This window comes from Aythya ferina (genome assembly GCF_964211825.1).
Source record: "Aythya ferina genome assembly, chromosome: 2".
Taxonomy (NCBI): Eukaryota; Metazoa; Chordata; class Aves; order Anseriformes; family Anatidae; genus Aythya; species Aythya ferina.
Genome location: NC_140297.1, coordinates 34689603 through 34707734, shown reverse-complemented (window position 1 = coordinate 34707734; position 18132 = coordinate 34689603). Strand labels below are relative to the sequence as shown.

Genomic DNA, 18132 nt, shown 5'->3' with positions numbered 1-18132 from the left:
AATGAATGCTTTAGGAATAATTGGGTCAATCAGTTATGTAAATATATTTATACCTCCTCTCCCCCAAAAAAGGCACCAAAATATCAAAGAAATATTACCACCATTAAATGAAAGACAATGAAAGTCGCATTTCTAGAAAGATCCTCTGGAATACCCTATTGGTTTTAGAGACTACATTTCAGGTTTCCTACTCACACGACATCATTTCTTCATTCCTAAACTGCTGCATTGTTTTATTTCTGACATCAGTTGCAAAATGTTCAGGAAATTTTTATTCCTACACTATGAAGCCTTCATGAAGTGCTGCCAATCAGCATTTTTTCATGTTTCATTAGTCCTGCGTTCTTAGAAGATTCCTCTCCACTGTTACACAAACACAATTTTCTGTAAGCAGTTATGAGATTTGTTACCCTGCCAATATTCATTTGAATGTTTTGAGGTCCCAATGCAATTGTAAATACAAAAGTCAAAATTAAAACTTTGCAAATAGCCTTTCCTTCAGAGTAAATGAAGGAGGCAAGCAAACAAACGTACCATAACAAGCCTCAAAATTTTTTGCTCTGGCCTAGGAAGCTACAAATAATTTTGACAGACCCACTAGACAGCAGGTCATACGCAATAATTCAAAGGTACATTGCTTTTTCATTTGTTCAGGAAGTACAAGATGAAGAAATGAGAAGTCATGCTCTATATACATGTCCACAGATTTGATGTAGAATCTGTACAGATACATAAAAGGATGTCCCTTAGGGAATCATATATTAGGAAGTGCAGGAAATTATTCTTATACTTGTCTAGACAGTTTTAATGTTGCCTTCTTGTATATGCAAGGCAGAAGTCAGTGTTTGTTTGGGGGAGGGAGGAAACACAGAGCACCCCCAGAGGTACTGGAATCCCTAACAACCAGAGACCACAACTGGGACTGGACAGTCTCTCCTGCGGTTAGCAGAAAGGAATCTCACAGGTTTAAAAAAAAAATCAGTGTAAACTGATTCACTGCCCATTTTATTGCTCTGAATGCCCCATCAGCATCATACAAGATATCACTACTATCTGAACTATAGCACTACACCTGTAAGCTGTCAGCATGCCGTGGCTTTTCTTGGATGGGAAAGATGTACTGCTGAGCACAGAGAATGATTTCGTTAACTGTTCAATCTGGCTTTTTTTTTTTTTTTTTACTTTGGTCCTGCACCTGGGAAAGCCCATGTCCATACAGAACACTTATAATTTGCTGTGTTGAAGGACACATGTCTCATTTGCTTCTGCTGTGTCTCAGAAAAGGAGACAGGATCTAATGAATAAAATGTGCCACATCACTTTACATGACAAATCCAAGGAACTTCAGGGGAGGAAAACCTATTCAACACTTCTTTCTCTGGCAGTTCCCAGCCATTTTCAGTGCAGCATGTGCTGCTGCAGCAGTGGAAATGAAGCCTAGTCGGATTCAGGTTGGGTTGTTTTTGTTGTTTTGCTTTGTTGTTTTGTTTTTGCCTTTTAAGACAGTCTGCAGTATCTTTCCTAAGATTACAGATTCCATTTTTAAAGCACACCTATACTATTAGAAGAACCTGAACAAAACTTTTGGGGGGAGAGACGGGGAAGTGAAGGAAAGGCACTTACATAAAAGAATAACTCCTACCGTCAAGTATCTACAATTTGCTGCAAATAATCAAAGGTAGCACTTCCCAAAGAATACATTACAAGTAATTCTTGTAATCAACACTTATCTGTAAGAGGTCTATTTTTAAGAAAGAAGCAATCTGCCTTATACATAGTATTTGATTAACTTCTTAAGTAATCAGCAAAAATCTTGCCTAACTTTTCTTGAAGACTTTAATTTCAGGAAAAAAAAAATCCATCTAAAATGAAAGTTAAAAAAAGTCTAAACATCCTGTTCAAAGCAAACTAAATATAAAACAATCTGCTTACAGTGAGAAGTTTGGTTGTAATTCCAGCATCTACCACAGCCTTATGCATAGCACGCAAAGTCTCCAGCTCCGGAGCAGCAATAAACACTACATAGGGCATGAATTCTGAAGTCCTCAGTATTTTCAGGGCCTAGAAGCAATGAAAAAGGGAAAAAAAAAACAAAACCATGAGAATAAATCACAAGTTCCCATTACCTAAGGGGCACTGCAAAACTAGTCTGCTACAATGAGCAGAAGTACATGATAGGTGAAGATTCTTCTATTTCAGAAATTCCTGCATTGCCTTTTGAAATGCTCAACATCATTTATTTCCTTGGCTAAAAAGATCTACTGCTGCTCTGCAAGGCTCTCATTTCCACGCAGAATCTAAGGTTTTTTCCCCAATCTTTCTAAGTTATTCCAACTAAGTGCCATAAATGCAGAAATCCAGTTGGCAATGCAATCTTTCAACCAGGTAAGAAGCCTTCAGATTTAAAGGCATAGCTCTTCTACATTATACTCCTACTTTTTGAGTGTCACATAAATGATATACCTGTGGATTCACATCCAAGATGCAGGTCCTTCCTGTCTGAACAACTTCAAGGATAGAATCAATTTTAGTGCCATAAAGATTTCCTTCATATTCTCCATGCTCTAGGTATCTGCCAGCTTTAATATCCATCTCCATTTCAGCTCGTGACACAAATCTGTATGCTTGCCCATCCTTTTCATCATCCCTTGGCTTTCGTGAAGTAACTGAACAAAAAATATAAAATATAAGCTGAATTATCTTTTTGTACTTGGAATACATGCAAATGACTGGACAGCTATTAAATCAGGGAAATTATAATATGGAATAATATGTATTTATAATTGTTCCATATACAGATTCATCAATTATTCTAGTTTACATTCCAGAACTAAGCACAGCCTTTCCCATTCTCTTTATTCTTTCCTATATGTTGTTTATTCCCAATTCTTTATTTCCTTTGCATTACTCCTTCAGACCATATACAATATTCATTCATGCCATTTTTTTAATTATTCACTGAAAATAATTCTTTAAGTGACTTTGAAATCAAATGGAACTTTAACTCTCAAAAGCCAAATTTACTTCCGAAAAATCAACTGTGTACCCTTCAGTATACTCCTCTCCCCAAAAACACCATCACATCCCTTCATTCACTCTTCAGAGCAGAATTACCTGAACTAGTTATAAAGAAAAGTTAGCTCATATACCAGAAGAAGCCCAGCCACAGTGGCAAGAAACATAGTGGAGGCCAGCTGATGCTACTTTCCAGGACAACCTATCCTTTAAAGTGAAGAAAATTCATTGCAGAGAAACTGAAGCCCACGCTTAAATATAACATTAGCAGCTAGCTTGGATGTTGGCATGCAGTGTGCAGCACAGATATTATTTAAGTAAGAAAGTGAAAATTAAATTATATAATAAAGTATCAGATTATTACCTCCTTTGCTGCCCTATCATTGTATTACTTGCCCACTATCTGCATTTAATTAGATTTCACTTTAGAATACAGATCCCTTTGGCAATACTGTGATACAAGTAGGAAACATTCTCCCCTCTCCAGGAATTCCTATCCACTTCATTATTATAGAAAACTCAAGCCCCAAAAGCAACGATCTTTTGAAACTGTTAATAATAAAAGTATTACTAGAACTAGAACTAGAACTTAGACAAGATGCTTCAGATTGACTGGAAGTATAATGATTAATATAATACTTAAAAAAAAAAAAAAAATCAGCTTGAAATATACTTTAGAGAATAAGCTATAACAGCTGACAGCCAGATGACCTGACAGTTCAGCTATGAGCACTGCAGAAAAAAACACAGCCACATTTGCTGGATCAGAACTCAAAACCAAGACAACACATGCAGGTATCTCAGGCATTTTCCAACAAACACACGTAAGAAAACATCTTTTGTGAATAACCAGAAGTTTTCCTAATCAAAGAAACTGAGGCCAACTAAAATTACTTATTAACCTACTTAAAATCTTAGTATCATGTATAGAGATGCCATATACAACAAACTATGCACTTCATGATGTGCATGATGAGACTGTCAGATGGCTGGGTTGGAAAAGTTAATTCATATGACTTTATGATTTTAAAGGGCATTCAAAAGCTCTAAATACAAGCATTTTAACATTGTATTACATTACTTATTTGCAGCTATAGTGTTTTAGAGAAATCAGTGATTCTAAGGGCTTTTTAAATGGGAACAAAAAGTTTAAAAAGTAACATAGAGTTTTTTGCTACTTTGGCAATAAAAATAATGGGATTCCCAAGGGAAGGTTTCCTTTAAAGAAATAACACTGCAAAATCAACCTTGTTATTAGTCACAAATTTCAGCTCTTAGTGCACTGGCCAGTTGTAATGTTTAGAAACTGAGCAAATTAGGAAGGGAAATAAACAGAAGGGAACAGATTGTTTTTGAAATTCAGAAGGGCACCTGGCAGAAGGAGAACCGTAGCTAGGGTTGTCTGGTCAGAGGTCAAACAGAAGGGGGACGGTTTAGGAAAATAAAGATCTAAGTGAGCAAAAGCAACTCTGTGACTGGAATGAAGGCAAGAAAACAACTGAATATTTCAGTTAAGTGAGAAGGTTCTTTTTCTGAAGTAGAAAAAGTTCTTTTTCTTTTTAGAAAAAAAAAAGATGATGGGCTTGGGTCTAGATAGAAAAAACTTCAGATTATCATACAGACCTTAAAGATCACAAATGCTGCTATTTTATTGGAAGTTTACTTGTTTCCTTTCCCTAAATTTCTAATGCTGAAGTAACAATTTATAATGCCCAGGGTGCTTCTACAGATGGAAAACTAAACAGCAGACCTGAGAAGCTCCACTGGCTGTTGATCACAGAGACTTCTAACAACTTCCAAAATCCCCTCAAGTGTCTGGGGTGGTGACTGACACTGAGTGAACCTAGCAGATGGGCAGATACTTAATGACTGGCAGATGCACACACAAAAATTGGTTTTCTGCAGCCTCAGTAATGGTTAATTGGGAGTTGCAAATATTTTCACTGTAGTTACATGACAGTCCAGTTGTATGAGAAGTTGAAGAATGTTTTGTCCTTTTGTTTCCCCACTCCCTGTTTTTATACACCGAGAAAATTACTTCTACCATGAATCAATGGGATAAACTTTAGGCATTTTCCAGATAATAAGAAACTTAACACATGGCATTACAATAGGATTGCTGACAACTCACATGGCACTGTAGTTCCAAACCTAGTAGGATTCAGTACTATAAACCTGTTCTTCAAGCTTCTTCGCCCCACTCCTTGGGCGCCAATTAAGACCAGTGTTTTCCTCTGAAAAGGAGGCATTTTGGCTACTTCCTCATATATCTGGATTTCATGACGATCAAATTCTACATTGAGAAGCATACAAAAAATAGTTAACAGAACTTTAAGAAAGAAAAAAAATCAATAAGGACTTCTGCTATATCTGAACAGACCTTTTGTGAATATAAATAGGAGTCAAAGGGCTTTAAGTCTGATATAAGCTTTCTTGCTTTAAACTGGTATGGAGATAGAACTTATTCATGGAAAATGTAAGGTCAGATTATTGTCTTTACTACCAGGGAGAAATTTCTAAATGGACCAGAATGGGAAAATTGTGATTAACAATTCAAGAGCTGCCAAGGAATTTCAGATTGGTTGAGGTTGGAAGGGACCTCTGGAGGTCACCTCGTCCAATGTCCCTGCTCAGGCAGGACCACTTACAGCCACTTACCTGTCCAGATGGCTTTTGAATCTCCCTTTCCAAAGAGGGAGATTCAACAACCACTCTGAGCATTCTCTCTTGACCTAGGCAGCCCAGAACTGGACGCAGGACTCCAGGTGCAGCTTCACCCATGCTGAGCAGCGGGGAAGGATCACTTCCCTCAGCCTGCTGTTAAAAAGGCTTTATTCTTTTTTTCTCTTTGTTAAAAGTTCTTCTCTGACTTCTACCTACTGCAACCTGTATTTAGCACCATCATACCTTCACTGGTTACAACTACTTTTAAACCAAAAACCTACCTGACTTACTGAATGTATAATCAAATATTTTACTGCAAATCTTTCTGCTTTGGATACACCAGGCCATCTGCAAGTTTAGAAGCATAGAGAACTTCAATTCATACATAATATTAAGAGATACCTGCATTTCTTGTAGTGAGATACATCATCTTTTTCTTTTTTTTGCTGCTTATTGTTCCACAGAAAGGCCCTAAAAATAAGAATCGAGACAAACTCATCGTTTTTATTAAATGTTTTTTTCTGGACATTTACATTTCTGATTTACATGAACTTGTGCAAGGTTAGATTAATTATGCTTACAAGGACTATTTTCAAGAAAATACCTTTCTTTTTTAAACCTCTATATATTCTCGGGAAGGAGTTTACAGCTATTTTCATACACATTACACAGTGTAGTAAGAATGGAACAGAGGAAAAAAGTAGTTTTCCAGGGAAATTTTCTAAAAAACATTAGAAAAATACTTCAAAAACATTGAATTTATTAACTTTCAGTGTATACTGTAAGAACATATCTGGAAAAAAGTGCTAATTCTTATCACTTTCCCATCTCATTTAGCTTTTCATCAGCAGGTGGTAAAACTGATTTATGTATCTACGAAGACGCATATACTTTAGACTTTGTCCTTTAGTCAAAGCCCAAACCATACATACATAACAATCAGCATTTAGCATTATTTTAAGTATTCTCATACAGCAGTTTTCTGCTATCTGTGAATGTAGGAAAACCATAACAAATGGAGTCAGAGCAAAATATATTCCTGAAATTCCTTAAATCTCACCTGAGTTGTCCCAGTCCCTCCTAACAAAAGCCTTTCTCTTCTCTTCCAGGAACTGGCTAGGAATAAGCCCCGCACTTCCTCCTTCTTTGACATGACTAGCCTGGAAAAGAATACAATCAAGGGTAACTTGCAAGAAGCATTTTTCTCATGTCATGTTGATGACTGATTTTCACACTGCCAGAGTTTCTTAATGGTGAGTACTGATACATTTATTACTGCGACACACAAAATCAAAGTCAGACATGGACGTTAAAGATCTGTCTTACAGTAACAGTGGTTTGTCACTGAAGTATTAAAACCTTAGGAAACAAATTAGATACAAGTTTTCCCATTCTATTAGTCTGCTTTTAGCCTGCATTAGTCAGCCATAAACTTTTGGCATAAAAATCCTACATAGAATTCAATAGCTCCAGCTCTCAAGTGATAAATCCCAAGACTTTGTAGTACACAGTACACTTATTTTGTATTCTTGATCTGCTCCAAACATCTTCAAGTGCAGCTTATTAACTGTCATTTTATATACTTGGGAATGCCATGAACACACATCTAATCATGCCTTTTGTAATACTTAGCTACATATTTAAATGAGTATTCTTCAGTATTCTTAGTAACAGAAGTTTGGCTAAGATTCTCTGTAAACTCATTTCAGGGTAGGCCAAATTCTCAGCAAGCTTAATGCATACAAACACACCATTAGGAAACGTTACACTTTTCTTCCCCATAACCAGTCAGCCTTGTCACTTGCTTACAGGAGCTGTTTGCTTTTCAAGTTGTACACTTCTACTTATTAGTGACTAATTGATTTTTCACAGCTAGTGAATTCCCAGGAAGATTCTTGGGCACTCTAGCATTTCCAGAATGCCCAAGGAAAAAAGTTTTTCCCCAGCAGCATAATCTGCACAGTATTACCTGCAACACATTATATTGCCTTAATGCATTTAATTTTTGCCATTCATCGAGGGTGTTTATGAGCATTTCTAATTTATTTCTCCTGGATTCCCTCAAGTGGCAAGCTGAAGAAATTTGAAAAATAATATAGAAGACAGCATGTAAGCTAAATGTCAAACTACTCTAGAGTTTTAGTGTTGAACTTCTGAAACAAATTAACTTGGCAGTAATAATTTTTCTGCGCTTCCTCACATTTTTTATTCTCTTTTTTTTCCTGTTATTACCATCACTGACAAGCAACAGAATTCAGCAACAGTTGTTGATGTATATTCAAAAATTTTTGTCGCTCATAATGAGATGTATATATATTGCTCTCAAGTGACATTTGGCTCACTATTGCTTGTTATCTAGCAAAGGGCTTGAAATTTAGGGGTGGAAAGGGAAATTAGTAATGCTAAAATCTTAAGCCTAGCTTGCCACTGCCACTTGCAAAGTTGAGTATCTTGGCTGAGAAAAGTGTCTTAAAGGTTCACTTGTATTTTCAAGGGCACTGATCATGTTCAGCTGTGCAGATAGTGTCTTGAAGAAATAAAGATAGCATAAGCATCTGATTTTGCTTCTACTGAAGGAATGAATGCAGAAACGCAATCTGAACAGTTAATATTTGAAACAGTGACATTTAGATTATAACATGCACGTTATAGCTTACAGACAGTGACCACTGTGAAAAGAAAAGGTACATTTTCTACAGAACAAATATTCTCACCCCTCCTCAGATCCAGCAGGTTAATTTCCCTCTCTCCCCTCAACTCTGGGCTCACAAGGGGTCCACTTCTTCCCCAGTCACTGCCAGGGAGGGCTTACCACAATTTACATAGTCAATCTAAGACTTTATGCTAGAAATTACCCACTTATAACTGATTTTGGAAGATCTTATGACTTATGACACATGAACAAAGACATATAAATAGTAGTATCAGCAAAAACACAGTTTTACACATAATTTATATATGATTTTTAATATTTTGACTTAAGATACTAATAGCTTGAAATTGGATTACACTAAACATTTGTTCTTGTATCTACTGTTAAAAAGAAGTAATTCATTATTTAAAGAGTTTATATTTAAAGTGTTTATTATTAAGGCCGTTAGTGAAGCTCTTTTTTTCTTTTCTTTTTAACTTATTTATTTACCAACCTGCCACCAATTTGGATCTTCACGGTTTACGATCTGAAGAATTTCTCCTTTAGAAAATTTCAAACCTGCTTCTTTGCATGGGATGAGGTTGTCATTATACGGATTATAATCAAAATGACACTTCACAAAAACCTGAAATGTAAAAAAATTTACAATACTTACATGTTACAAAATACATTCTGACTAATTTACCTGTCAAAGCTAAATAGTGTATTTACAGCATAAAAATTTTGACATGATCAGATTTTCATTTCACAAGTAAAATGCAAGCTACAGGAAAAAAAAATGGCAAAGTACAACAGCTGAGAAAGGAGAAATAATCTGCAGTACAAACCTTGGTTGAAAGAGCTTCATGACAAAAATAAAAAGCCAACTGCTCAATTTGGGCAATGTATTCATGTTTGCACTTCAATGTGTCCAACTTTAGCATTCAACTGTAAGTTACTTAAAAATATATACATTAGTCAGGGTGTGAGCACTGTCCTCAAGGTTTGTAGAATCCTAATAATTAATTTTGCCACGAACTCAATATTTGAAGAGAAACAAAATATGTGACTGCTTAAGACTCAGATTTGATGCAAGGGAAGGAACAGTGAGCTGCATCAGTAGATTGGAAACATCTTTGACTTTTTTCTGTCAGCTAGGAGAGCAAAGGAAGCAGCATACCTGCCTCAAATACAGCACAGCAGATAGCGTTTGCTCAGTGCTCAGTCTATTATAATCATGGGCATTAAGACTGTCTGAAGAAGTCCCACAAGATGTTTCAAATGCACTAATTTAGAGCAATAAATCACTTCTGCAGTGGAGAAACTGACAGTCTACAGCAACAACAAAATAGTAAGTAATAGCCACCATCCGAGTTCCTTCCTAAAGTCACAGAATTCAAGCTCTTCTGTTGAATTCAGTGTGTTTCTGAATTCCACAAAACATTACCTGGACGTTGGTCATGTTATAAGCACACGCACTTCAGTGCAGTTTAGTGTGGTTGTGGCTAGGTCATCAGAGGTCACTGTATGTCACAGAAACATGCTTGGAAGCATACAGACACTTAATCTTAGATACTAACAATTTTTTAAGCAGCCTGAGATGTGAGGTGTCAACTTATTCAGAAAACTTATTCAGAAAACACCAAATAGAAGTTCTTTTGACATAATTGTTTGAAATGTGCTACTGACCTGTTGAGGAATAACAGTGTCTCTGTAGCTGGGGAGAATCTTCAGAGTGACACTGCCACTAATATTTTTCAGCAGTTCCTGCAGTTCCTTTGGATTGTTTCCAACTTCATGGCCATTCACCTCTTTAATAATATCACCTACATGCAGAAGACCTTGTCGATCTATCATTCCACCATGGAGAATTCTTGCTATTACCAGATCATTGTTCTCAACTCTGAACGTAACACCCTGAAAGAGGTACGTAACACATAGTTTACCATTGTTTGAATTTCAATTTCATTTTACCTTCATCTCACGCAAAATTACATAGCTTTGGGATACTCTTATCTCCCCCAGTGATAACAGACAATAATAGTTACTATGATATAAGAGTTTATAATATATAGGTAAGTATCAAGTGACACAAAAGTGCCTTCAGACAAGGTTTTCATATGAGGGAACAATGACTGTATTGTTCTTGATTGCACACAGTCCTGTCATTTTGTATCAAGACCAAACAGATGTTGTGTTAGTCAGTTATGCTAGCAAGTAATTCTACCTAATGACTGCCTGTTCACTAAGCCATAACTTCTTTGAGAGAACAGGATGGAGAGCACACAAATACCTTCCTGTTTCAACCTCTCAATACCCATCCAATCTCCCATTAAAGTACACAACATAATAAGGGTAAGAATGAAAACTTAATGCAAGAAATTAAGCACACACAAATGCTTTCACTCACATTTTAAATTAAAGACATCTTCAGTTACTTACCAGTGGTTCTCCTGCTCTTTTGTGAATTCCAAGAATACGAATAGCATCTACTGGAACCATTTGGTTGTTCACTGAAGAATTATTGACTTCTGGGCTAGAAGGGGGGGAATCGTAACATTTTGAAGCCACAATATCATGTGCTTCCAAGAGTGACTGCAAGGGAAAAGAAAAAGCCTTTTTTAAAAATCATGAAATAACCATTTGTAAAAGGGCTTAGTGCTGGAAAACCACTGAAACTACCCTTTGAGATCGGATCTTGAAACTATTATTTCATAAGGAACACAGCAAAAATCAATTTTCACATTTGTATGAAATATGAGTAACTCACATGACCTGCTAACCCTACTGGCTTGGCAAATCTGCTCTCTTTTTGTAAATATAAGTGCTTCTTCTTAAGAAAGCGTAAGAGAAATGTAGTGAATTTGGGAGGAATGTGTGAACTTTAGAGAAGAAGATGGAAAGAGGATGTGTCTACCACAGTGGAGGATGTACCTACAACAGTGTTTCACCTAATGCAACAGTATCCGAGCAAACATTTAAGTAAACAAACATCCCACTGCAAAAAGATGAAGAAACCTCATCATTAGGTACTTGTGTTTAATGTAATAAAGTTTTCCTCCACAGTAATTTGGAAGTAACTCTAAATTAAAGATAATTACAGGTATGTAAGGATTTCTAGCAATCTGCAGAATGAGTGCTTTCTGCTTGCATAAAACCAAGGCAGAATTCTAGCACTGAATGAATCCAAGTTGAAAGAATTCACGTTTAGAAAGCAAGAGTTCAGACTTTATACTTATAGTTAATGGTGTTTTTACCAGTGCATGTATGTAAATACAGACCAAACGGAGGAGATCCAAATAAATATAATCATCTCTGGAAGACAAGGAAATTTAGACTTGATTTTCTGGTAAAAAAGGGGACTTGAAGATTTAAAGAAAAGATCTGTAAGGCACAGGTAGAACAACATAAAACTTGTAAATTAGAGAGCAGAAGCTTTCAGTCCTAAGGAGGAAAAGGGACACCCTACAGCCACCAGATATCATAGCTCAAGATAAAGCGTCTGTGACACACAGTCTCTCTGACAGAGAGAGGAAGAGGAAAACAAGCAAGTAGGAGAGATGTCTGTTAGGCCCATCTTACCTCAAATAACATAGATGGCTTTGTTTCAAACATTGACCTGAGGAGGTATGGTCATGTTCGATTACTGACTGGTGTTAAATAAATAGCTAAAGAGAAGTCACAGAGAACAGGATGTCATACGGCCTATAATGACATGCTCATGCCAAAGGAAAGCAGGAAACAGTACTAGAAAATGGAGTAGGTGGACAGGCCTATGAATTTAACAATTTTGCTGCACTGTCTGCTCCATCCTTCTGTAAGTCACCTCTAACCTAACAGTTGTGCGACCACGTTAGCATAGTGCTAAGCTCAACACGCAAACCTCCAAGTGTCATTTCTGAACAGTCATTTTAGACTGCCTACCACGTAATGACCCTACTGATATCTCAACTTGAGATTAGAAGGAGCTACTAATTCATGGATTCTGCCCCTGCCATTAAGACTGTAAAGACAGCTGCTTATTGTGGCTGCTCTGATACTGTGGACATAAACCAAATCAAATGAAATAGGAAAAACAATCATTTATTTAAATCAAGCAGCTGTCAGATGGTAGCAATTTCTAATTCTTCATTATACAAGGCACATGCAATCCAGAAAACACAGATACTCATTTGCCAATGTTTTCAAGCATCATTATTGGATCTTTCTACATTTCCAAAATGAAGCCAACTAGTATTAACTATGTTTTTTGACACATTACCACAGTCAGAACAAGTAGATGTACCTGTATGACACTTTGTTTTCTCTTTTGGTCACGCGCTAGTAAAAAACTGTTCCCAAAACTCCTGGCCACAAACTACTTAATTTCTTGTGTAGCCTCACACATGAGCATACTTCCACAGCTTGCTGCCCTTAACTGTTATATAATTTATGGATTATAATCTGATTCACAGCCAAAAAAAGTACTAAGCAAACAGTCTGTGCCATCCTCTTCAAATTAACATGCTCCATAACACTTTTCAGTTCTTAAAAGCCTCATCCCATCACTCGCATTCTGATTCTATTTATTCGCTCAGTTTCATGGATAAGCATGAATTCGTTCAACTGCTGCTTAACCATCTCTTGATCACAAAATCTTTTTCCTGCTATTTCCATGATGGCTGAGTCACAAGGGGACTATCAGGGACTGTAAACTGCTGCCCATAATTATAAAATTATTTCTTTGAGACGAGCAATACCATTAATTTGGAAAACATAGAATCAGCCTCTAAAACAGCTACGCAGTACTAACCATGAAATTTTAAGAGAGCTAAGTTCTTCGTGGTGGCTTGTTGTACGCCTTTCCTGAAGTGGAGACAGGAGGCAAATTACATTTTGTGTAATTACAAGTCACACGGAATTTTTTCTTTCTTCCTTACAGATCCCTTCTTGCAGAATTTGGAACATGTCTCCCCGGAACAAATGAGGCAGAAAGGATAGCAATTCTGTAGTAATTAGTTATTTTTCTATTTCCTCGTTAGAGAGGGAGACATAGAGTCTCCCCAAGACTCAAGAAGAGAATTGTATCCACATCCTGGACTGCAAATTTTCTTAGAAGTTCTTCTAGAGTGGTCATTACTATGATATCAGTTAAATAAAAACCCTTGAAATTATGCAACTTTGCCCTTAATTGGTCTTAATGCCTGCCTCCAGATGGGGAACAGCAACACAAAATTAGGGGCCAAAAAGTACACTCTAATTTTAGGCTTCCAAACTGAGTTACATCAGATCTATTTTTACAAAATCAGTAGCTAGCTGCTTTTTGGCTGTATGCAGCAGCCCAAACTGCTCATTGTTTCTGCAAATGAGACTAAATGTCTCACAACAAGCACTTGGAAAATAAAAAATACAAGATTAAGCAGCTTCAGGCTTCTTTTTAAGTGAACTCAGTAATTCTAACAGAGTGAAGGGTAGTTTAATTCTCAAAGGCAGCATTTACCTGTCTTAGCCATTAAGTAGACTTTTTTCTTTAGCTTCCTACCTGACTCTTTGTGTACCATCCAGGTGTTGCAACAAATGAAGTAGGGAGCCCTAGAAATAGCTTATTTCTCTTGCATACCCATGACTCACCCGATGGTACAGTGAAAGGAGCAGGCAACCTTGTTGAGAGTATGTAATAAACATGACATGAATTTTTAAAATAGGTTCCAAAAGAGAATCAAAGAGTGTAACAGTAAGTCTGATATTGATACTAAACTAATTAGAAGATCATGTAAACAAACACACTGAGAATGACTAAAGCATTTTTGCATTGTAACTACCAGTTCCTCCAAACTCATCCTCTCCCTGTCCAGTCCCAATTTCTACTAAGGGGATCTGCGTGAGATCGAAGACTGATTTGAAGATTCATTCAACAGTAAGTCTCCAAATCATAGTCTTAGTCATTGTGGTGTAAATGCCTGAAGTAACTAGGAAAATAAAACTAACATTCACATTTTTAAGGAAAAGGTACAGCATTGAAGAGGCTTTCAGGGTAGGGCATAACTGCATTATCTGAGCGTTCCCTAGGCTCCCAACCTTTGATGCTATCGCACTGGGGAAACTTGGTGTGCTAGCTCTAAGGAACAGCACGGAGTGTAGAGTGGAGTGGAGACACCACGGCTAGGCTCTGTAATCAGATGGGGCCTCAATTGTTCTTGTGCACAAAGCTGCACTTTTTGCCACCCTAAGCCAAAGACCTGTCATGTTTTGACAAATGCTGTACCCTAGTGTACTTTTTGCTCATTATAATATCATTATAATACCAAAACACACCTCCATCCCAAAAGCTACCCGCCTCCAAGGTGCGACCACCCCTCACTGAGCATGCGCTCTGAATTTCTCGGTGCCTATTACTTTAAACGGAGATGGGAAAACTTTACACCAATCATAAGTAAGATATGCTTGACTAGAGCCACTCAAGCTCCACCTAAAAGATAGAAAATAATATAAATTGGCCCAAGAGAAAGGGGATGTTAGGGAAGATACCACCGTCAGGGGAGATACCATCCCGAGGACAACATCCTTAGGACCTCCTGACTCCTGGGATCAGTCGACGGGCTGAGCCTCTCTTCCCCCCCCATTGGGACGCCTTTGGGTGAGATCTGAATACTTGCTTATAAATCTCTATAGAGTCTTTGATCCTTTTAACGCGTTTATTTCTAGGCTGCGCACCTGTAACATCTATAACACCTGTAAACACCTGTAACACCTATAACATCTATAACATCTGTAACATCTATAACACCTGTAACATCTGTAACATCTATAAACATCTATAACACCTGTAACATCTGTAACACCTATAACACCTGTGTATTTTATGCATACTAGCTTGCTTTGCAGACAGTCATTATCGCCGGCAATCCAAAAGAACCTGATTATCTGTTGCTGTAATAAACCATACTTGATTGCATTGTGATAACTCTCATTGAGTGCAACGAGGGTGAGGGTGGTTATCTGTGATAGTTCAGTGTTCTGAATCTAACCAGACCCCCAGGCGGTTAATGCATTTTTGGTGAATGTCCGAACGGACCCCCAGATGGTTAATGCGTTTTTGGTGAATGTCTGAACGGACCCCCAGGCCGTTAATGCGTTGATGGTGAATGTCTGACTGGACCCCCAGACGGTTAATGTGTTTTTGGTGAATGTCCGACTAGTTCAGTATCCTGAATCTGACCAGGCCCGTAACGGTTAATCAGCTACACCCCTTAACGCGACAGTCATGATGCCATTTTGGACAAATAAGAATGCAAGGGAGGCCAACATACTGGTCTCCAGAGCAGGCAGAGGAACTACCAGCAATCCCAACAGCTACTACATTAAAGGCTGAGGTGTTAAAGCGTTCCCTATTTCCATCATGCCTGCGTTAAATGGAAATGCACCTATAACATAAAATTGAAAACTTCAAAAAAAAAAAAAAGCCATATTTTTTTAACTTGTACACCCAAAAATGTTTTTATGACTCTATATGTGTCCGCCAAAAGAAGCACATTTATACTTTGACAAAAGGTTTGCTTATGTTCTTATATAGGAAAGAGGTGATACCAAAGACTAAAATAATGCTCATGCTTAACCTCATGACTAGTTCTTTACCATGCATTCAGAGTAAAATCCTACATTAAAATTGTCTACAGGTCAGTTTAATTATTAAACTTAGATTTGTATGTGTACAGTGATAGAGTGGGTAATATAAACAGGTGGCACCTGAAAATGAGGCTCCTTCAGTATTCCAACCAATTCTGCAATGTTCTCATCTTTATTTATTAAGGGACTGATGTCTTCAAGAATTTCATTCACCAGCTCCAGATTGTTGTCACTGACAGCCTCAAGTTTAGAATCTTCTAGTCGCTCATGAGCCTGTAAAATAAAATAAATATGTAAGACTATGATGTAAGTTTCAAGTAAATAGCACTTGCAATGTATAAACTTTTCAATTATTTTTGATGCACCCTTCTGCAGGAAAGCAGCAACAGTTACATATAGTCCAATACATACATTTTGTTTTTATAAATGCTGAAGGATTTTACATCCTTAACTACTGGACACAACAAAAATTACGAGCAGCACCTGTCAGATATGCTTGCCTGTCCATACTTTCCATAACCTCCATGCTATCTACATACATCAAACAGTCCTCTGAACAGTATCATGTCTCACATCTTTTCTGCTTCAGAACCTAGTACTTGTGTACCTTCTAGAAGGACAAAAAATAAATACAGGATCTGCTCAAAAAGATATAGTCTGCTTTTGAGAAACATTTACCTGAAGCTCCTCCTACTCAGAGACACCTGAATGACAAATTCAACAGGAAAACCTGCATAACTAAGGGAATTCTGAACAAGGTCTGCAGCAAAGAAGAGTAACAGTATGTTGGGCTGGAAGGGTAAGAGTGTTGGCTGCATGCTGAGGAAGGTGATCCTTCCCCTTTGCTCAGCACTGGTGAGGCTGTACCTGGAGTCCTGTGTCTGTTTCTGGGCTACCCAGGTCAAGAGAGACATGGGTGTGCTGGATAGAGTCCAGTGAAGGGCCACTATAATGACAAAGAGACTGAAGCATCTCTCCTGTGAAGAAAGGCTGAGAGAGCTGGGAATGTTTAGCCTGGAGAAGGGAAGGAGCCTCACCCATGTGCAGAAATACCTGAAGTGTGGGTGCAAAGAAGACAGAGACAGGCTCTTTCCATTGGTGCTCACTGGTAGGACGAGGCAAGAGGGACAAACCGACACACAGGAGGATTTGAGTATCAGGAAACACTTTTTTTTAATGTGAGGTTTACTGAGCACTGGCACGGGCTGTTCAGAATGGTGGTGGAGTCTCCTGCCTTGGAGATACCTGAAAGATGTCAGGACATGATCCTGGACAAGCAGCTCTAGGTGGTCATGTTAGGGTTAGGGTTAGCAGGGGCATTAGACAAGACGACCTCCAGAGGTCCCTTCCAACCTCAAGCGTTCTGTGATTCTGGGACTACTTTTTCATCTTTCTAGAGCTATTGCTGCAGATACAACACTTTCCTAAACATTGCAGGCACTTAAATTCAAGGAAAGGTAGGAGATTTGAGCTGCAAGAGAAATGCCTCATAAATTGAAATGCTTTGCTTATTTATTATAGGCAGCACTTTATCAAAAATTAGGGACTAAGAGGAGGCCAAAAATAGCTAAGACTCTCAACACATTCTGAATTAAGAGTTATTTACAACACTGTAGAAACAAGAAGTTAACAATTGCTGTGGCAGGTAAAAACACAAAAAAATAACAGACTAATTTAAGACTCCTCTATATATACTTCTATATATTTATAATTTGTATGTGCATGCATCTACTTGCTTATCAGTGCTTTAAAACAGATGTTAAAATAAAATTTTGCTAAATCCAATAAACTTTGTTCCCTGAAATCAACTGGGTATTGAATCTTACTTCGCATCTATAAAATGCTATTTCTGGAGAAACAATGGTCACTGGAAAGGCTAACTTAACACACAGAAAGGCATTTCAGACATTCCCAAACACCCTCAAACCAAATGACCATGATTACAACATTCATACAGCTTGGCACCTACACACATCCTCCTTAGTAAAGGAATGCTATTTTGTACATAACATGTACAGTAAACAGTATTGTCTTTTAGAAGTTCCCTTCTTTTACAGCAAGTAGAAACCCAAATCTATTGACTTTTAAACGCACTCCAACTTTTACAGGATTAGAGAATTTGGGTTACCTCCTTTGCTACTTTTCTTTAAAATGTTACCACTAACAAGATGATTAATATAAATACAAATATCCCCACTCTTCACCCCAAAATCAAG

At 37.5% G+C, this 18132-nt stretch overlaps 2 protein-coding genes across 7 annotated transcripts in view; one reads left to right on the top strand and one right to left on the bottom strand.

Moving 5' to 3' along the window:
* GSDME (gasdermin E) overlaps positions 1-13464 on the top strand; it is a 51542-nt gene extending 38078 nt beyond the window's left edge. For both annotated transcript variants that reach the window (XR_014689841.1, XR_014689842.1), the window contains exons 12-14: positions 6789-6932; positions 10073-10237; positions 13233-13464. The gene's annotated coding sequence lies outside the window, so the exon portion shown is untranslated. The remainder of the gene's footprint in view (positions 1-6788; positions 6933-10072; positions 10238-13232) is intronic.
* Positions 1-18132, bottom strand: part of PALS2 (protein associated with LIN7 2, MAGUK p55 family member) — a 54251-nt gene that overhangs the window by 3252 nt on the left and 32867 nt on the right. For all 5 annotated transcript variants that reach the window (XM_084510330.1, XM_084510329.1, XM_084510327.1 and 2 more), the window contains 9 exons: positions 16037-16189; positions 10754-10906; positions 10001-10228; positions 8826-8957; positions 6740-6839; positions 6082-6150; positions 5147-5308; positions 2464-2666; positions 1933-2061 (listed from right to left, as the gene is read on the bottom strand). In XM_084510330.1, coding sequence (XP_084366456.1) covers positions 1933-2061; positions 2464-2666; positions 5147-5308; positions 6082-6150; positions 6740-6839; positions 8826-8957; positions 10001-10228; positions 10754-10906; positions 16037-16189 — 1329 coding nt within the window. The remainder of the gene's footprint in view (positions 1-1932; positions 2062-2463; positions 2667-5146; positions 5309-6081; positions 6151-6739; positions 6840-8825; positions 8958-10000; positions 10229-10753; positions 10907-16036; positions 16190-18132) is intronic.